Below are 21,710 nucleotides of genomic sequence, written 5' to 3' on the forward strand. Positions count from 1 at the left end.
TGATCTGAAGAGGCCCAGTGCTATTGTATCTTCTTTTAAATAGCAGAGAATAATGCTTCCAGAAAGCCACATCAATTTTAACAGCATCTGTACAAGTATAGTCTGAAATGTAACACCACAAACAGTGTATATCTCCTGTACTGTTTGCTGTAAGGAGGCAAATTGCTGGGAGGCAGATTTCCTCCCCTCTTGTTTTCCTCCCCAAAAGCTAGGTGCATCTTATACTTCGGAGCATCTTATACTCCAAAAAATATGTAGGTTCTTTTCTTCTAAGCACTTGGACGGACTAGATCACTCTTAGGACCCTGAGCAACTGATTCCTGGAGGCAGCATTCCAACCGTGCCCTCTCCTGCCTTCAGGGGAGAGCCCCAGGCGAAGGGCGGCTGCTCTGGAGCAGAGGAGAGCGCCAAGCTAAGGCCGGGCTATTCTCAGTACCTTCGACAAGAGCTGCTGCTGCTGGTTGTGCTTCTGACGGAGGAAGGCCACTTCTTTCCAGAGGGCTTTGTTTTCCCTGGAAACGAGGAACAGAAAGAGGCAAGTTGAAAATTAAAGTGAGTGACTTCTATGGGGTTCAAGTCTAGTCCAGTGGAGGCTTTTGTAAGAAGATTTGGGTTGCTGCAAAACGTAAGGAAATGAGGGGATGTGTGGAAGCAGGAGGAGACTAACCAGTTTTCCATTCCAAGAGACCTAGAATGGAAAAGGAGATGCCACAACTTTACGGGACTTTCCCCTGGGATCTGGAGGGGCACAAAGAGGCTTTTCTGAAACAATGTAGGGAAATGGCTACACCTTATATATGCTCGAACTACAATAACTGCCAAGGTCTTTTCTCAGCTCTGCTCCATGAGATCCTTTAAATGGGAGACTCGGGAGTCACAAGAGATCACTGCTCAGGGGCAAAATATCTGACCTGCAGAAAAAAGCACCAGCATTTCGAAGAAGAATGATTTCTTTGGAAGGGGACAGGCAGAAAGTTTTCTATCTGCAGACATCAATGGGTTAGATAGCCTATCAGCCCAGTCCTTCATCAGGCAGCTTTTTCCCAATGACTATGGATCTTTTCACGTCCCATAGTAGACCACTCTTAATTAAAACATTAAAGGACAACAACCATTAAACTTGCAGGTGAGTTAAAATCTCAGGTAAAATACTGCAGCTGAGCAGGCCAACACAGTAACCAGCAGGAACAAGATCTTTGGGGACGGAGGACAAAAAAAAATTAATAAGGAAAGAGTCTTCCTCCTAGATTAGCAGTTATTAATAGCCACAATAGCAAGATCCTTTATTTTCTTTTCAAAGTGAGTGGTGCTGATAACATGGCATAATGTTTGTTATTGGAACAGGAGGAGGTATTCCAGGATGCCAACAAGTCCACCTTTCTGTACCCAGGAAATCCCTTCATTCTATCTGCAGCTTTATAGATGGGGTGGGAAACTCCTCTCTCATGATTTGCCTCTCAGTACTTGCTCATGGTGCATTCATGGTGCTGCACCTTTTCATACTTTCCAGCTTGATGTCCATGCTGTTCTGCTGCTCCCTCATCTCCTGGACCTCCGACAACACTTTGTGCAAGTCATCTGGACAGATTTTGAGATCTTCTGGCCTTACTGTGGCCACCTGTGACAGGGTAGACTGAAGATGATAAGATGGAACATGTTTATAAGAAACAAATGCAACTGAAATTTGACTCATAAGGAGTGAGGATGCTGGAAACACAACCTTCCCCTTGCTGATCTTAGATGATAACCCAAAGCTGCTGTTTATGCCCACTCAGGAAATGCTACCTGGGCTCTCACCTACCCCAGTACCAGAATTGTACTGAGAAAGCAGAATTGTAACATCCCATTCAGAAAAGCACTGACACACGTCTAAAAGGAAAAGGCTAAATCTCAGAAGTCTATGACTGGCCTTACGGTTGGTCAATTTTGCTGTAATGTTCACATCATTGTTCATATGATCTTGGGTAGAGAAATAAAAGATGTACCAAACTTTAGGAATGTATCCATTTATTTAGAGGTTTGTCCTTACTGTGCTTGGAATATATTAAAAATAATAATACTGAGTTGTCAAAAGCATACACTGAAAAAAATTGGTTCACTCTCAGTTTGAATGAAAGTCATATTGGTATCATCATTATGATGATCCTGCACAGGCCAGGTTTAATTTGTGCCTTAAAAACTAAGTTGTTTTTACATAACATATGAGGTTTTGTTTTTCTTTTATTGATTTTTGAAATATACAGTCATACAGAAAGTATGTAACTGTAATTATACTTTGCAGCTGGCAGTTCCACAGCCCCAGAGTTTTGCAAGTAACTCAGTATTTCACCCATTAGAAAAAGAATTAGGTAAATGTTCCCCTCGCACATAGGTTCTAGTCGTTCCTGACTCTAGGGGTGGTGCTCATCTCCGGAAAGCCGAAAAGCCAGCACTGTCCGAAGATGTCTCTGTGGTCATGTGGCCAGCATGACTAAATGCTGAAGGCGCATGGAACGCTGTTATCTTCCCACCAAAGGTGGATCCTATTTTTTGAACTGCTAGGTTGGCAGAAGCTGGGACAAGTAACGGTAGCTCACTCCGTTACGCGGCACTAGGGATTCGAACTGCCGAATTGCTGACCTTTCTGATCGACAAGCTCAGCGTCTTAGCCACTGAGCCACCGTGTCCCCTAGAGAAAAAGAATTAGCATGGATGGAAAACATCAAAGCCAAGATTCCTTTCTCGAGACTAGCTCAACTCTGGAGACTTCATGAACCCCCTGTGTGCAAGCGGCTTCCATATTATCTTTTCACCCATCCAAGCACTAAAGAGAATCAGCCCTGCTTAAGTTTTGGGGGTGGACTTTTAGGGGGGAGGGGGAAGATCAGTCAAATTCCAATTCAGTTTTGCTCATAATGCTTTAAACAGAAAATAGACCAGTTAACATGTGATTGTATTGAACAGAGGAATTTTAACCAGGCAGCACTCTAGGAAACATTACCTTCCTCTTGATGTTTGCCAGCAAATCCACCTTCCCTCTCTTGAAAAACGGATGCTGAAATTCAATGGCAATATTCTTGCCAGAGGTGATCATGCCATTTTCAAGTGCAATCACTTTCCTGAAGCCATCTGCAATGACATCAGAGGAAATTAAATGTGTTTGTGTCTTTGAGAAGCCCACTTTCATTTGAATTCTTTCCTTTTCCTTTAGCTAGGTGCAAACTCCCCACTCAAAAGAAGAGTTACAGTGGTCATATTCTGATATGATGAAATCATTTCCTTTTTTCCTTCTTCAAAGCGAAGAGATCAGAGTGATAATAGACCAATGTAAGAACAAAATCTGGAAACCAGCGGGCAAAGTCAAGGAGGGAAGATGCATAACTCTTACAAGGCAGCCTGGGATTCTTTTGAGTTTTTGAAACTGAAAGGACTAAATTAGATGCTTTGCAGAATGAGCTATGTTATTTAGTATCCACAATCCCACTCGGTGCATGCAGCAAATAAAGACTCATGGACCATTTTTTGTTTCCAAGAGTATAATTTACTGGGCAGATATGGATATGGAAGTAGTGAAGCCAGTTCTAATGGTTTCACATGCAATCAGCATAGTTAAATGCTCCCTTCTTTTCCCTGGCCCTCCCAATGTCACTTTACTCAATCCAATCAATTATGTTCGTTTTTGTTTGGGAGAACTTTCCCAGATGGTGATCTTGGAAAGCTGGTATGTCTTGCTGTGGAGTCTGTGCTCTTGCATTCCATCATCCCCTTCCTTGCATTCCAACCCATACATCCTCACCCCCCCACCCCCCAATTGCTTCTTGTCTGGCTGTGACTCCTCTGGGATCAGCAATGTCTCTTTGAGGAAGGTTAATACCATCAAATTTTAGAAGGACCTTTTGCCATGCTTATAATTGACAATTTTTAATCTATCTTCAACTTTCCCTTTTCAGCTAAGGTTGTTAAGGAAGTGGTGAGAACTCAGCTTCCAATGGAGCCATTGTAGCTAACAATGGCATTTAAATGGGCTTGTCAAAATCTCTGAAATAAAAAGAGATCACAAGATTACCCATCTGTACTCCCAGACGCTTAGTCTGTGTATGTGTGCTCACGTGAGATTGACTGGAAGTTGTGGGATTTCACTGTGCTCATAGCTGCTATTAGTCTGTAGAGATTCTCAGTCATCCAGGTCATAGTTGTCCCAAAGGTGCTTTTTCAAGAGGCAACCGGACTTTCTTGTTTTTTCTTTAAAGATGTTTTGCTTCTCATCCAAGAAGTTTCTTCAGCTCTGACAGGATAGTGGGGAATGGAAAGATTTATATTCCTTGCAGACAGCTGGTCATTTGCATCCTTGCAGCTGTCTGCAAGGAATATAAATGGAAGGATTTCATTTATACGAAGATTAATATTTCATTTATAGTTATAGTTATCTGCAAGGAATATAAATGGAAGGATTTATATTCCTTGCAGACAGCTGGTCATTTGCATCCCTGCAGCTGTTTGCAAGGAATATAAATCCTTCCATTCTCCATTATCCTGTCAGAGCCAAAGAAGCTTCTTGAATGAGAAGTGAAAGTCTTAAAAAAAAACCCAAGGAAGCCCAGTTGCCTCCAGAAAAAGCACCTCTGAGATGTATAGCTGATATTGTTACTTACTGTACATCCTCTGCAAGGCTCCTGCAGCTACTTCAAAGGCCACTGTATGGACATGGTTATGGAGCTAGCATACTACATATAGATGGTGTTTCTGTTGCCTCCCAGCGTAGCAAACAAGGGTGCGTGGCCTACATGAGCCAGGCCTCCTGGGGCCTCTATTAAAGCAGTTACAGGAACCTTTCAAAGGAAGTTGCTCCTTCATATCCCAAATGCAAATTTAAAAAAATCCACATATTGCTTTACAACTATTGTATGGTAGGTGAATGTTATACCTTTTGCATAAATCCAGTTATGGTGTTCAATATTTAAATAATTTGTTATGTTTATTTTCCAACAGTTTAGGTAGAGGACGGCATTTTTTTAATTTTAATGGACACTGGGTGCTGAAAACAACAAAATATAGACAGAATCTGATACTTACAGATGTTGAGCTGTCGTATAAAGCTAGACAAATTGTTGTGTTTGAAGTACTTAGGGAGCAATTCTTTAGCAAACCTCTGTTCATCCAAAATGCAAAAATTCTGTCCGTTCTAGAAGAGTTAAGAAAAAACAAGTACAGTAAGAAAAAGAAACTAAAGAGGTCAAGATCTACTACTCAGTGGCATCACTCGGTCTATTTTAGTGCACCTCACCCAGTAGCATATATTGGTGGTGCACTGAACAGACTGGGAGAGATGCAACTTCCATCTCTTAACTAAAGAGAACCCACTAATGCAACCAGAGAATGATGGCACAGCAATCCATCTCCAGCTGTCTCTACTGAGCCAGGAGATGAAGCGTCTCAGCAGAACTTAACAAGAGGGTGAAAGAAAACTCTCTGCAGAAGCTGCTAGAACCATCTTTCTCCCTCTCCCTCATTATTTGGAGATATGTTTTGGTTTCAGCTTCAGTAGCAGAGCTCCCATCAGCAACCCTGCTTCAGCCCTAGCTACCTTTTACTTGTTTTAGAGTTACAGAGCTGAGATTTATAACCGGTTGCAGTCGTTAATGTCCTTAAAGCTATAACGGATTCACAAAATGACTCCAAATATAAGAAGCCTTTTTCTGAAAAAAACGAGCTTTGGATTTTTAATGTGATGGCACATATTGAGAGTGACTGATGGGATGTAAGATGCAAAAAGATGTGAAATGTATTTATTGTAAATTTATATATGTGCACACCCAAACCACAAGCCAACAATGTATTTTGATTTGACCTCCATCCGTGAAATGACAGAGTCCAGTTCTGATTTTTCAGACATTAATCATACCAAGTTTGGGTGTTTATTCATTATTTTATTTTTTATTTTGCTTTCAATTCCACGTTTATCATATAGTATATAGTAGTATCATATAAACAATATAAAGTGCATTATTGATTGGACTGCCCATCTTAGCACAAGGCAAATCTGGGTGGCTTATAATGTTAAAAGATAAAACTAAATACCATCTATAAACAATACAAATACAATACTATTGTCACTCGAGAGCAGGTCAGGAATGCTTCATAAGTTGACAGCTATAAAAATACAAATACTCAACTCTAATTAAAAGATGAAGAGGGAGGGAATAGGATGAGTGGGGGGGGGAGAGATTAATCTGTTGTTAATCTATCAACCACCTCCCAGTGTGCCCCAAGGTCCATTATTGCCCCTAAAGAATAAATAAACCTATGTTACACAAATAGAAATGTACCAAAAAAACTAGTAAAAAAGAGACCTAAAATTTCAATTTCCAAGCCATTCCACATAGCAAGAACCTACGCTGTGACCTGACAATGTGCCACAGTTCTGGATTCCAAGTTGAATCTTGGAAGGCGGGAACCACCACACATACATACCCCTCTGGTGCGGCCTCAGGCATCTGCCCGCACGATCCAAGTGAACTGCAGAAAAAACAATTATTGCCAACTTGCCTTCCATTGAGGACCTGTACACTGCACCAGTCAAAAAGAGGGCCGTGAAAATATTTACAGACCCCTCATATCCTGGACATAAATTGTTTCAACTTCTACCCTCAAAACAATCGTGGCACCACATAACCGCGAAAGTCAAAAGCGTGCCAACAACACCGCGGCGGTAAAACCGCGATGTCAAAAGCGCGCGACAACAGCGCGCCGACAAAAGCGCGATTTAACTTAAGGTAAGGTTTAGGGTTAGGTTTAGGGTTAGGTTTAGGGTTATTTTTAGGGTTATGTTACAGCGCGCTTCTGTTGGTGCGCTGTTGTCAGCGCGCTGTCGCGCGGTTTTGACAGCGCGATTTTGACAGCGCGGTTTAGTGACACGCGCTTTAGTCGACCGCGGTTTTGTGGTGGAACCCAAAACAATACTGTAGAGCACTGCACACCAAGAGAACTAGACACAAGGACAGTTTTTTCCCAAGCGCTATCACTCTGCTAAACAAATAATTCCCTCACCACTGTCAAACCCCTCACTAAGTCTGCATTACTATTACTATTAGTCTTCTCATGCTTCCTATCCCCCATCTCCTCCCATTTATAACTGCAGGACTGTAACTTTGTTGCTTGTATCCTTACAATTTATATTGATATTGACTGTTTCCTGATTGCTTACTTGTACACTGTGACTATTATTAAGTGTTGTACCTTATGATTCTTGACGAATGTATCTTGTCTTTTTATGTACACTGAGAGCATCTGCACCAAAGACAAATTCCTTGTGTGTCCAATCACGCTTAGCTAATAAAGAATTATATTCTATTCCTATTCTTTATACTATTCCATTCTATTATTCTATTCTATTTGCAGCCCAGGGGGTTACCACCAGCTGCTTATGCCTTGGCCAAAGAATTCTTGGATGCCATATACATGCACCCCTAACCTTCTATTTGTCAAACCCCATTTGCCTTCACAGCAAAAGCATCACCTGGCAAAATAGCCCAAATAAATATGGCAGCCCTTGAAGCCACATGGCCAGGAGTAAAAGAACCCTTGCAGTTATGAATTAGCCCATGAAGCAGGCTGTTCCTGAAATAAAACTGATATGGGAATTGCTCAACAAGATTCACAAAATGCAAGTAGGCCTCTTTCTCTGACATGTTACAAGCAGCATTAAAAGCGAAACTGGGGCAGATATAATCCAATTTTTCTCAGGACAACTAATCCAGATCCATGTGCGATATTCAGCCCCAAGGTATTATTAACAAATTGACAGGTGAATACCAACCTGCCCATTCTTAAGAATTCCCTTAGAGAAATATTATAAAGCCTCAGAACATTAATGAAAATCATTTTTGTGGTTCAGAATCCTAGATAATCCCGAGAAAGTTGCCTGCAGCACTGTAAGTGCATAAAATGATTTATTAAAATGAATCCAGAAAAATGGGACTTCAACTGGAAAGTTTTAGCTGGTTCCAACTAATTTTGCAAACACCCACATAAATACTTTGACAACATGTCTTTGCATGCCTGCATTCATTTGAAAACAAAATACTAACCCAGTAAGGTAATGCTTGAATTAAAGGGGGGGGGGGGGAGAGAGCCAAGACTCCAAGTCATACAATGTCCAAATGTCCCATTTCTGAAGCTACACAATCCCGTTGTCCATCTACTAAACAGCCTGTGTCCCAAAGATGCTTTTTCAAGAGGCAACTGGACTTTCTTGTTTTCTTTGAAGACATTTCGCTTCTCATCCAAGAGGCATCTGAAGAGCTGAAGAAGCTTCTTGGATGATAAGAAGTCCCAGTTGTTTCTTAAAAAAGAACTTCGGGGACAACCATAACTTGGATGACTGAGACTCTCCACAGATATAAACAGCCTGTGGCTATTCAAAAGCTGAAAATAATTGGAAGCAAGCATTTCATAATAAAAAAAATGTGAGATTTAGATGTGATTTGTTTGCCCCAACACCTAGGTGTAATGTAAGGACCTACCCCACACCATTCAATATATTTCTACATCAGAAATTATCCTTGGTTTCATTTTTATATATATATGGGTAAAGGTAAAGATTCCCCTTGCACATATGTGCTAGTCGTTCCCGACTCTAGGTGGCAGTGCTCATCTCTGTTTCAAAGCCGAAGAGCCAGCACTGCCCCGAGACATCTCTGTGGTCATGTGGCTGGCATGACTAAACACTGAAGGTGCATGGAACGCTGTTACCTTCCCGCCAATGGTGGTCCCTATTTTTCTACTTGCATTATTTACGTGCTTTTGAACTGCTAGGTTGGCAGAAGCTGGGACAAGTAACAGGAGCTCACTCCGTTATGCGGCACTAGGGATTCGAACGGCCGAACTGCCGACCTTTCTGATTGACAAGCTCAGCATCTTAACCATTGAGCCACTACGTTATCTGCCTACAAATATATTCTATGAGCAAGGGGCCAACCAGCAAGGTCAAAATTTTCCAAGAGGCAGGCTTGGAGCCACAGCCAAAGCCCTCCCCGTTTGTACTTGCAGATATGAATGACAGCAGAGACAACAATGTTGACATCTCGTTATTTTCATGCATGTTTTATTTCCACAATGTGCTACTTGTATTACAGACAGCAGCCACATTTCAACAGCACATTCTGGCAAAGCATTCTGTAATTCTAACCTATTCAATTTAATAAATTACAATATAATAAAAAAATATTGCTGAAAATAAGTATAACTAAAATACAATCCAATTCAGTATCATGACTGTCATTATCATGGTATAAAATGTTGCTATCATTCTGGAGATTTTCTAACATTGGACATTTAGAAGATAAGGATTAATCAAGGCATGGTACAGCGCTCTCTGTAGTGGAGATATTAAGTGTTAGTCCTGTCTCTTTGGATCAAAGTCAAATTTCTCTGATTGGGCTCTCTCCAGATCAGGACTGAGCATGGATAAAAAAACTGGGGGCTACAATACATCAGGCCAAGCTGTTATTTCTTCCAAGAAGAGCAGCATCTTGAGCTAAAGATTCATCCCTGAAATTGTGTCAATCCAGTATTTCAATTGGCAGCGTAGTAGGTGATCCTTGATTGAGATGCACCCAAACTTTAGGCAGCAGCATAAGACTAGCACTGAGCAAGGATCTCAATTGGACTGCTTTAAACCCACAAGTATTCTTAGAAATGCAAGACTATGCACAATACGCCAAATACTTGGGATTTTTACTGTTAGAGAGAAATGTAACCTGCACTGTAAATATATCTACCTTTGCTTCATTTATTACTATACTATTTCAAGACAACCAAATACGTTAGCAGGTGGAAGTTGACCGACAACCCCACTTGCAACACAGACCGAATAACAATATTTTCAGCATATATAAAAATGGAAATTGATTTTGCCATCGATAAAATTTAGCTCTATTAAGGATCTAGAACCTCTAGACAATATCATGTATAAAATCAAATAGGGGAGGAACAGAACATCTGTCTGAATACTTTAGCAGTTGTAATTATGTCACTGAGGTGCCTTCATGCAACATCATAATTAACTGGAGTACCCAGCAATCAACAGAAGAAATTGTTAATTTTCATCAAAATGCCTCAGAAATTAATGTCACTTTTCTATAGAAACTTTTGGTGGACTGGTAGAAGGGAAACACTAATCTACAATCAAGAACTCTAACTCTAAACCCATATATGTCCTTGCTTGTAATTTTTTGTTGGATCACCCTATCAAGAAACTTTTGGTAGAGGAGTTTCACATAACTTTCTAATTATGCCTAATAAACTATTTGGCAATAATTGGCCAGTCTGGTCTTCCCACTCTAATATATTGGGATTATTAGGTCTAATTTGCAATCCTCTATCTTCCCTTTCAAACAGAAGGTTTTATGATCTTTGGTGCATTGCTTTTCAGCTTCATGCTCTTTGTTACATTAAAGTTACTTACATAACTTTTGCTACAAGTCATCTGGATTCTCCGCCAAGAGAGCATCGTCTGCATAGACGTATACCCGGTTATGGCCTAACACACCTCAAATGATGCCACAAGCCCTTCTCACAGCACTTATTCATAAGTACATTACGCAAACAAGGAGACAACCAGCAACGCCCATATCAAAAGGAGAGAGGCGGCAGACTTGGTGTTGCCGTCCAAACCTTTTATGCTTGTTGATGTGGTTGGCCACGAAAATCCGTTTACTCTAAAGGATGCGCCCCTAAGCAGCAGCTTAGAAAGGGATCTTGTGATTCTTTGTGGACTGCAAGAGGAATCTTAGAGTCTTAGTGGGCAACCAGATAAATATTAGCCAGCAGTTTGCAGCAGCAGCTAAAAAAGCCAATGTAATCCTAAATTGCATTAACAAAGGGATACAATCCAGATCAAAGGAGGTACTACTACCACTTTATAAAGCCCTAGTAAGACCACACCTAGAATACTGAATCCAGTTTTGGTCACCACACTATAAAAAAGATGTTGAGACTATGAAGAACAGTTACAGGACCTGGGCATGGTTAGCATAGAGAAGGACCAGGGGAGACTTGGCAACAGTCTTCCAATACTTGAGGGGCTTCCACAGAGAGGAAGGGGGTCAAGTTATTTTCCAAGGCACCCGAAGGCCAGACAAGGAATAATGGATAGAAACTGACCAAGGAGAGATTCAACCTAGAAATCAGGAGGAACTTTCTGACAGTGAGAACAATCAACCAATGGAACGGAAGTTGCTGGAGCTTCATCACTTGAGACTTTCAAGAAGAGATTGGACTGCAATTTGTCAGGAATGGTGTAGGGTCTCCTGCTTGAGAGGGGGGGGGGCGTTGGACTAGATTACCTTTAAGGTCCCTTCCAACTCTTGCTTATCTGTTATCATGCTTTTGCCTTCAAAGCCACGCAAATCCCTATGGGGTTCAGGTCTCATAACGCGATGCCCAATGCCTTCATTCCCTTGCGGACAGGCTCTCCCTTCAACCCTGCTGGGAGTGGAACTCCAGCTGACAACTCCCCTGACTTGCCTGGTATCATCACCCAGGTTTTGTAATCAGCTCTCGCCAGAGCCAGGAAGGAAGGAAGACCTAAGCATAGTACATAAAGTTATCTGCTATAATGTCCCGTGACCCGTCAAAACCGCGCTCGACTAAACCGCGCCCGATTAAACCGCGTCGCTGACATCATCAACAGGGCGACAACAGCCAGCACGGAGAAAGAAGGGCGCTTTAAATAGTGCTTTGAAAGCAAGCCGATTCAACTTAAGGTAAGGGTTAGGTTTAGGGTTAGGTTAAGGGTTAGGGTTAGGTTTAGGGTTAGGTTAAGGGTTAGGATTAGGGTTAGGTTTAGGATTAGGTTTAGGGGGGTTAGGTTTAGGTTTAGAGGTTAATTTTAGGTTTAGGGTTTACAGCGTGCTTCTGTCTCCGCGCTGTTGTCGCCCTGTTGATGATGTCAGCAACGCGGTTTAGTCGAGCGCAGTTTAGTCAAGCGCGGTTTTGTGGTGGAACTATAATGTCCTACCTGTCAATGACTACTTCAGCTTCAACTGCAACAATACATGAGCTCACAATAGATACAAACTTAAGGTAAACTGCTCCAAACTCATTGCAGAAAATACGACTTCAGCAACAGAGTGGTCAATGCCTAGAATGCTCTACCCGACATTAAGGCTGCATTGTTATTAGTCTTCTCATCGTTCCTATCCCCCATCTCATCCCACTTATGACTGCAGGACTGTAACCTTGTTGCTTGTATCCTTACGCTTTATATAGATATTTGTTTCCTGATTGCTTATTTGTACCTTATGACTATCATTAAGTGTTGTACCTTATGATTCTTGACGAATGTATATTGTCTTTTTATGTCCAGAGAGCATCTGCACCAAAGACAAATTCCTTGTGTGTCCAATCACACTTGGCAAATAAAGAATTCTCTTCTATTTGCAGCCGAGGGGATTACAATCAGCTGCTTATGCCTTAGCCCAGGAATTCTTGGGAGCCACACACATGCGCCCCATATCTTTGCCAAACCTACTTTGCCTTCAAAGCAAAAGCACCACCTGGCAAAATAACCCATTTTCTATTTTATCCTATCCCGTTTCTATTCTAATTTTATTTTGACGGCAGTGGTTGTGAGAACGAGCCGCACGCCGGCCGCCTTAACAGTTAGCAATAACAGAGTTGGAAGGGACATTGGAGGTCGTGTAGTCCAACACCTGCTCACGCAGGAGAGCTGTACTAGGGATTCGAACCGCCGACCTTTCTAATCGACAAGCTCAGCCACTAAGCCACCCCTTCCAAGCCCTGGCGATGTTGCCTCCTGGCTTGGGCCGCGAGAAGACAGCCGAGAGCGTCCCGGGCTGAGTAATCTCTTTTCATCTTCCAGCGACACAAGGACCCCCTGCCCCCCCTTCCCGGGGGCCAGGATTTAGTAAACAAGCCCTAAGGGGGAGACGAGGGGCCGAGGAGCGGAGGCCGCGTCCTCCGGGGTCAGCCAGCGCCTCTCCAGAGGGCCTGCGGGGCCCCGCAACCCTCCCGGCCGCAGCCCCGACGGCCGGAGCCACGGGCTTCTGCCCTCTGCGCATGCGCCCTCGGCCCTCACCCGGCTCCACGCGATTACATCGTCGCTCCCGGGGTCCTCGACCAGGGACCAAAGTTTGGCCAAGAAGCCGGGTACGGAGGAGGAAGAGGAGGAGGACGCGCCGGGCGAAGGCGGCCCCGAGCCCACCAGCGGCTCCGCTTTCCTCATGCCGGACTCGCGATGGCGGAAAGACGTCAGAAGGCGGCGCGACGGGGAGGGAAAAAGGACGACGATGATGACGGCAACGATGCCCGGCTCGCCCTCTTATTGGCGGTTCCCGGGATATGAGCCTCACAAGGCCGGCGCCTGATTGGCCTCCATTCCTTGGAAATGGGAGGGGTGGCTCTCCTCTCTCGCCGTAAGTCTCCGAAAAGAGGCGCGGAGAAATCAGCTGGAGCCTCTGCCCGCAGCATCCCTCCCGTGTTGCTTTTTCGGCGGGTGAGTCTGGCTGCGGGATCCGGGCGGTTGGAGCAGACTCGCCGCCGGCTGAAGAAGTCTGGAGGGAATTCGCCCTGCTGCTCTCTGGCCTTTCGGGCAGCGGCTCCTCTTAAGAAACCCACGCCGCGGATTGCTTAAAAAGCCTTTTTCCCCTCTTGAAGGTGGGCGGGGCTCTCAGTGCTTGGTAAGAGTTGGACCCCACTCGGGACACCCCGAGACAGCAAAACTCCCAGACTCTGGAAGGAGGGTAAGGAAGAGGGAAGAGCAACAAAGAGGATGGAGGGTTCTGCAGGGTAAAACGTATGAATAGAATTAGAATTAGAAAGAATAGGAATAGAATAGAAATGGAAATAGGAATAGAAATAATACTAATAGGAATAGGAAAATAGAATAGAATAAGATTTACAATTAACAAGAATAGAGATAGAAAGAATAGAAAAATAAAAATAATAGGAATAGAAATAATAGGAATAGGAGAATAGAATAAGATATAGAAATAGAAAGAATAGGAATAGAAATAGAAAGAATAGGAATACAATAGAATAGAAATAATAGTAGTAGTAATAATAGGAATAGATTAGAATAGAAAGAATAGGAATAGAACAGTAATAGAAAAAACAGAAATAATAGGAATAGGAATAGGAGAATAGAATAGAATAAGATTTAGAATTAGAAATAGAAATGATAGAAATAGAATAGTAATAGAAATAGAAAAAAATAGAAATAGAATAGTAATAGAATAGAAAGAATAGAATAGAAAGAATAGAATAGAAATATTAGGAAGAATAGAAATAGAATAGAAATAAAAGAAATACGAATAGGAGAATAGAATAAGATTTAGAATTAGAAATACAAATAATAGAAATAGAAATAATAGTAATAGTAATAGAAAGAATAGAAATAGAAAGAATAGGAATAGGAATAGGAGAATAGAATAAGATTTAGAATTAGAAATACAAATAATAGTAATAGAAATAATAGTAATAGAAATAATAGTAATAGAAATAATAGTAATAGAAATAGAAAAAATAGAAATGGAAGGAATAGTAATAAATAGGAAAAAATAGAAATAATAGGAATAGAATAGAAAATAAAATAGGATAGAATAGAATTCTTTATTGGCCAAGGGAGGAATTTGCCTTTGGTGCAGATGCTCTCAGTGTACATACATTGTGCGCGGGTTACAAACCGGCAGTAACACCAGCAGCAACCTACCCCTAATGGGGGGGCTGCAAGAGGCCCCAAAATGCAATGTGAGTGTCCCCCCCCAAGCATGCTTCCCACGCATGCATGGCAGAGTCCCAAAGACCAGCAGGGCAGCAGGAGGTGGGCATACATGTAGGTGGAGCTGATCTGCGGCGATGGCTGGTGTGGCCACAGAGAGGGCTCTGCATGCCACCTGTGGAATGTGTGCCATAGGTTTGCCATCACGGATCCAAGGCAGGGGTGGGATCCTACCAGCTTACCGGTTTGCTGAGTGCTCGCCTGTTTTTTACCCTCCCTGAGCCTCCGTGCATGCCCTGCACTTACCTGCATCCAAAACGGACCACATGGAGACTCCAAGGAGTGGAAGGGCAGGGCCAGCCAGTTGTGGGATTTGGGGGTTCTCCAAACTGCACAGAATCTTAGCTAGAGGTTCTCACGAACCCCCAGCAGTCTATGGCAGAAAGGTCAAGGCAAGGATTTTCTCTGGGTTAATTAGTGGGTGAGTAATATTTGTTACTTGTTTGTTGCGCTCAATATCAAGTTGATTAGTAGTCTACAAATTCTAAGGCAAATATTAGACTCTGTCTATGGGAGAGCAGAAAGTATAAAGTTCAGGAAAGTTCCATTCACTTTGCCTTATTTGAGAATGCAAATACAATTAATGGAGGCTGTAAGATCCAATTCCTTTAGATCTCCTCTGAAAGCTCCCTTTGTTTGCCTTGCCATACAAGACCCTCACAGCCCAGCCTCACTTAGAAGCCCCCTCATGGGCATTGCTTGAGGGAGGAATGACTCACTTCCCCTCTATTTTTTTTAAATTCATCCTTAGCAGTGGTGAAATTCATTTTTTTTTACTACCGGTTCTGTGGACGTGGCTTGGTAGGCATGGCAGGGGAAGGATACTGCAAACCCTCCATTCCCACCAGTTCTCCAGAACCTGTTGGATTTCAGCCCTGATCCTTAGTAAGTTGAACTGAGATCCAGCAGCTGAAATGAAAAAAGTGATCTTTTAAGGTGTATTTTTATACTTGAAGACCTCCAGTCCCCAAATTTTGACTTTCCAATGTAAGATTCTAAAATTGTATAATTTCATATTCTTCTTAGTGAGTTGAGCTGAGAACTTGTTTAGCAGCTGCATTAGAAAACAGTTTTTTTAAAAAAAAGTTCATTTGTATATTGAAAGGTTTGTAATCCCCAATATTTGCCTTTCTCAAGGTATATGCCACAATTATATAATTTTATCTTTAATTAAAACTAAACAAAATAGAAAGTAAAGTTTCATATTTAGCAATAGTAATAGCATTTAGACTTCTATACCGCTTTATAGTGCTTGACAGCCCTCTCTAAGCAGTTTACAGAGTCAGCCTATGGTCTCCAACAATCTGAGTCCTCATTTTACCCACCTTGGAAGGATGGAAGACTGAGTCAACCTTGAGCCTGATGAGATTAGAACTGCTGAATTGCAGGCAGGCAGCAGGCAGCAAAATACTCTGCAGTACTGCGCTCTATCCACTGCGCCATCGCAGCTCATTTACATTTATGATAATCTGTTGTGACTCAGCAGCAGTCTTCTGTGAGTCTTTTCGGAATGCAAGATTAACGATGCACCTGGGGCTCGTTATTGGGGTTTTGGAGATAAAAGGACGGATGCTGCCACGCCCTGGTGGCAGGAGTCAAAGTTCCTTCGTGCGTTCCTTGGTTTGTTCAACATTGATTGATGATCAGTCGTGGTTTATGTAAGATATGCTTGGATAAGTGCTTTGTTTTCTGTAACCCTGATTCGTAGAGACTTTGGGAGAAGTGCATTGCTTGTAAGAGTTTTATTTTGTATTCTGTTATCTAGTCTGAGACTTTATGTTATTTTTGGGCTCGCAGCCAGTTTGAGCCGAGAACTGATAAAGAGAGTCCTTTTAAGTTTGTCTGCCTGCCGTCTGTTAACAAGCGGAGGAGGGGGGACAGAACAATAATCATATTCTTATGACTGCTTCCATTTTACTTTCATACATTTTTTTATTTCTTCCAGACAGCAGGGATTTCGTAACTGAGTGAGCTCCAGTTACCTGTCCCAGCTTCTGCCAACCTAGCCGTTTGAAAGCACGTAAAAAATGCAAATAGAAAAATAGGGACCACCTTTGGTGGGATGGTAACAGCGTTCCGTGCGCCTTCGGTGTTTAGTCATGCTCACCACATGACCACGGAGGCGTCTTCAGACAGTGCTGGCTCTTTGGCTTTGAAACGGAGATGAGCACTGGCCCCTAGAGTCAGGAACAACTAGCACATATGTGCGAGGGGAACTTTTACCTTACTCTGGCTGCCCTTCAAATATTGGAAGACTGCTCTCATGTCATCCTAGTCCTTCTCTTACATACCTAGTATTCTCAATCATGTAACCTCCAGATCCCATGCCATCTTTGTTCCTCTTCTCTGCACTTTTTCTAGGGTCTCAATATCTAGTTTCTATCTTTGCAAAAACGATCCCGTTTCTGAAAAGTCACTTCTCAAAAGAGTAGAAAATCAGTCACACGAATCAGATAGGCCCGTTGCTCATGTGGGGTAAATGTGGGGTAAAACTGGCCCCCCATTTCCTGGTCTATTTGACCCAGCTCAGCTGCAGGGTGCCTGGGAAGATGCTGAAGCAGGGCCCAGAGGTTGCTTTTCTTCTTTAAATTAAGACTACATCAACATCTTCAGTTTACCATGAAAATAAAAACAATGGGTCCTTTTGCTGCTTGGCAAATACATCCTATAAATATTCTTGCATGGCAAATACGTTTTCTAAACCTGTTGGGGACATTGGAGGTGTTCTGTATATGGAGAGCATCTGTACCTCTTCAATCAGGACAGCAAATAAGCTTAGAAAAATAGCTTGGAAGTATTGGGAGTTTTTCCCCACTCTATATGCCAGTTGGGGTTCTTTTTATATATATAAAAAATCTTTATATATATAAAAAGGTGCAAAGAGAGGTCTCTTTGATTAAGCCTGTGTTTCTTGACAACTTTGAGAGGTGTGGTCCTGAAATGACCTTTGAGAATCATTTCTATGATTCAGCAAATAGAGAACAAAATGCACACCTAGTTTGATTCATACAGCAGAAACATTTTGATGTGTCATTGAATACACACACACAAAAGGAAGTTGTTTGCCCCCTCTACTTTTTCAGTTTTAAATGAATTCTTAAAACATATGAATTGTGCTAGCTAAGAGTACTATTATACAGGTAAGAAATTACACACCTGTTGTTAAAAACTGGGGTTTATTTTTGTAAATCAATTTTGAAATGTCTTTCTATTGTAAGTTTGAGAAGAGGGGCATCTATTTCCACATGATTTACGTTTAACAATACATTGAGTTCTATATTAACATGGTATGGGTCTTCTTATTTCTTTAGTTTTTAATCTGTGAATTATAATTTTTATTGCACTATCACTGCTGTATGTAATAGCAATAGCACTTAGATTTATATACCACTTCACAGTGCTTTACAGACCTCTCTAAGTGGTTTACAGTGTCAGCATATTGCCCCCAACAATCTGGGTCCTCATTTTATGGACCTTGGATGGAAGAATGGAAGGCTGGGTCAACCCAGAGCTGATGAGTCTCAAACTGCAAGCAGCTGGTAGTCAGCAGAAATGCCTGCAGTACTGCATGCTAACTACTGCACCACCACGGCTCATAATCTTTTGGGTGTTTGTATTTTAACAAATTTAAAAGGGTTGTACAAATCCAGTGTACAAAGGAGCCTCTTGAAAGTATCAGGTTTAGTCTACCTCTGTCATTTCTGCCTTTTTTACCAAAGAGCTAATTGTTATTGCTCTGATATCACCTGGCTCCTCCTATCATAAATTAGTCTGCCCTCTGAGTGAAACTACACCAAGGTTGTCCTTGTTGTTTAAACTAAAAATGAAAGAGACGCAAGGCAAATAAATGAGCGTGTCCTGCTCAGTCCATTCCCAATGCAGAAAGGCCCACGGTCAGCTGCAGGTTTACGAGTGAGACTTTGCCCCCTCCTAGTTTTCTTTAAATCTCAGAAAGATTTCTTTGGGACTTCAGGTGCTGGGAGAAAATGCTTCCGGAGCACGTCTTCATTCTTTCTCGTGGCTTCTGCTTCTGAGCCTCCCTCTTCTTCGTCAAGGTAAGGGAACGGTCTTTTGACTTCACTGCAAAGTTTTTCTGTTCCACTAAATGGAAGGTGGTTACCAAGACTGCAGTCCTAAATATAAATGGGCATGTCAATGGAATGGCAAACTCAAGAAAGAGTCTAAACTTCATCCTGAAGCTTTCCAATTGTTTCCAGTGAAAAAGAAGGGAAACCATGGGGCATGTGAATTTGATCAGTTGGAATTTGGAAGGAGAAAGATTTTGTTTTTGTTTTTTTAAATTTTATTTTAACCCAAATTTTATAGATTTGAACAAAATGCTAAGATACAGAGACTTAATTGATAGACAGGGAAATTTAAAAACAATTGAAGAATTGGCAGATCAGAACATGAAAGTTGACTGGCTAACTTACCTCCAAATCAAAACTAAATACAATAAGGATACTAAATTATATGACATCGAAACAGAACCACACGAATTGGATAAAATTATTCAGATAGAAAGATGATAGGGAGAATATATAAATTCCTCCTGAAGTATAAAATGGAAGAGGAAATTGTGAAAGAACAAATGATAAAATGGGCGCAGAACTTTGGCTATAATATTGAATTAGAGAAATGGGAAAAATTTTGGGGAACAAACTTAAAAATGACACTATCAATTGCATACAAGGAAAAGCAGTACAAAATGTTTTACAGATGGCACCTGGCACCAACAAGGTTAGCTACAATCTTAACAAATACCTCCCCAAAATGTTGGAAATGCGAATCAATACACAGAACATATTACCAATTATGGTGGACCTGTGAGGAGGCTAAATTTTTTTGGAAAAGGATCAGAAATTGGCTGGAGGCAATAACAGGGATTAAAATAGAATGGAAACCTGAAGTTTTTTATTAGGAATAATGTCTGCGAAATACAAAAAAGAAATCCAGTATTTAATACTACATATAATTACGACGACAAGGATTGCCTTTGCCCAGAAATGGAAAAACTAATTAATTCCAAGCGAAGATTAAAAAATAAGAAAGATTATGGATTGTGCTGAAATGGACAAACTAACTAAAGAAATCCAGGGAAAAGAAGAATCAGAATTCTTCCAGATATGGGATAAATAGTATAGGTGGATGGAGGAAAGAAACAAGAATCAATGAAGGAATATAACAAAACTCAAAAAATAATAATTATGAGTAAAATAAGAGGGTTAAGAATGGTGAAATCCAAATGAAATACAATAGAAGGGGAAATAATATAAGGTGAGCGGTATCGATTGATAATTGCTATTATAAAAAACAGGAAGCTCCTGTTCGTATTGTATTGTGTAAATGTGTATGTCTAAGTTGTGTGTGTGTGTGTGTATTTTACATGTTTGTTAATAAAAAAAATTAAGGAAGGAGAAAGATTTTGAATCTCCCTCTGTGTTAGAAGGTATTAGGTAAGTTGGTGTGTTTTTCAATTTTTAATTTGCCTGCTTCTCTGAATCAGGAGATTGATTTTAAGAGTTATAGAAATACCTGACTCTGTGGTTTCTTCCCCAAATCCCCCAAACTTTACCCTTAGACTGTCTACTGTCGACCTCACCCCATTTCTAAGAGGTCTGTAGGGGGTGTGCAACAGAACACTAGCATGCCTACTGTCCCTCTCCTCATGTCCCCATTTATTCATATCTATTTCATGTATTCATAAACTTGTATGTGCTTATATCTATTATCTTATACACGCTTGGCAAAACAAATAAATACAATAATAAATGGATAAAATTATGATCAGAGGTGATTTAACAGAAATATTATGGGGCACGACAGAGTATATTTTCTTGGACTTTTTAAAATAATTCATAATATTAATTTATCCATTGAATACAAATATTCTCTAAAATCCAGTTGCACAGAATTGACTGCATCCAGTTTTGGTCATCACATTGCAAAAAAGATGTTGAGAGTTTGGAAAAAGTGCAAAGAAGGGCAACTAAGATGATTAAAGGTCTGGAGACTAAAATATGTGAAGAACAATTGCAGGAACTGAATATGGCTAGTCTAGAGAAAAGGACTGGGGGGACATGATAGAAGCATTCCAGTATTTGAGGGGCTGCCACAAAAAAGACTTTATCTTCTTCAAAAAAATCAACTTATTTTCCAAAGCACCAGAAGTCAAGATAAGAAGCAATGGATGGAAACTAACTAAGGAGAGAAGCAACCTGGAATTAAGGGGAAACTTCCTAGCTCTGAGGACAATTAACCAGTGGAACAGCTTGCCCCTCAGAAATTGTGGGTGCTTCGTCTCTGGAAGTTTTTAAGAAGAGACTGGACAAGCAATAGTCTGAACTAGTATAGGGTCTCCCAGTTGAGCAGGGGGTTGGACTAGAAGACCTCCAAGGTTCCTTCCAGCTCTGATTGATTGATTGACTATTCATTTCTCAGGGGGGTTTCTAATTTGTACAGATCTCAACCCCAGGCTACTAAAAACAAATGGAAATGAACGGCGTTACAGTCAACAGATCAACAAAGTCAAAGATGATGCAAAGTGTAGCTACATTCCAATATGTGTGTGTGTAGGGGGGGGGGGGGATTATGGCCTGTTAGTAAATAATTCACACCACATTTCTTCCTGACAAGCTTCCCAACAGAAGTACAGTTTCCCAGATTTCTATAGAATATAAAAGAGCATAAGTGCCCAGCCTGCATCCCATTAATTGTATTGTGCAAAAGAGAAGATTCCAGCCTAATAATCATACTGACATTAAATCAGAACAATGAACAGGTAGTCCTCGATTTACAACCATTTGTTTTGTTTAAAGTTACAGTGGCGCTGAAAAAAGTGACTTATGACTGTTGTTCACACTTACGACCATTTCTAGCATTCCCATGATCAAAATTCAGAGGCTTGGCAACTGACTCATTCTTATGACAG

The 21,710-nt window shown here is 41.3% G+C and overlaps 1 protein-coding gene across 2 annotated transcripts in view; it reads right to left on the bottom strand.

Moving 5' to 3' along the window:
- Positions 1–13,278, bottom strand: part of LOC106549372 (heat shock factor protein 3) — a 33,735-nt gene extending 20,457 nt beyond the window's left edge. The window contains exons 1-5 of one of the 2 annotated variants that reach the window (XM_087728221.1): positions 13,079–13,278; positions 5,053–5,161; positions 2,981–3,108; positions 1,494–1,618; positions 437–512 (exon numbers count right to left, since the gene is read on the bottom strand). In XM_087728221.1, coding sequence (XP_087584347.1) covers positions 437–512; positions 1,494–1,618; positions 2,981–3,108; positions 5,053–5,161; positions 13,079–13,225 — 585 coding nt within the window. In that variant the 5' untranslated portion in view covers positions 13,226–13,278. Of the gene's footprint in view, positions 1–436; positions 513–1,493; positions 1,634–2,980; positions 3,109–5,052; positions 5,162–13,078 lie in introns of both variants that reach the window. The other variant, XM_087728222.1, reaches the window with a different exon arrangement.
- Between the last annotated feature and the right edge of the window lie 8,432 nt (positions 13,279–21,710).

This window comes from Thamnophis sirtalis, unplaced genomic scaffold, assembly GCF_051295495.1.
Source record: "Thamnophis sirtalis isolate CommonGarterSnake01/CBP01778 unplaced genomic scaffold, rThaSir2_p1.2 scaffold_13, whole genome shotgun sequence".
Lineage (NCBI taxonomy): Eukaryota > Metazoa > Chordata > Lepidosauria > Squamata > Natricidae > Thamnophis > Thamnophis sirtalis.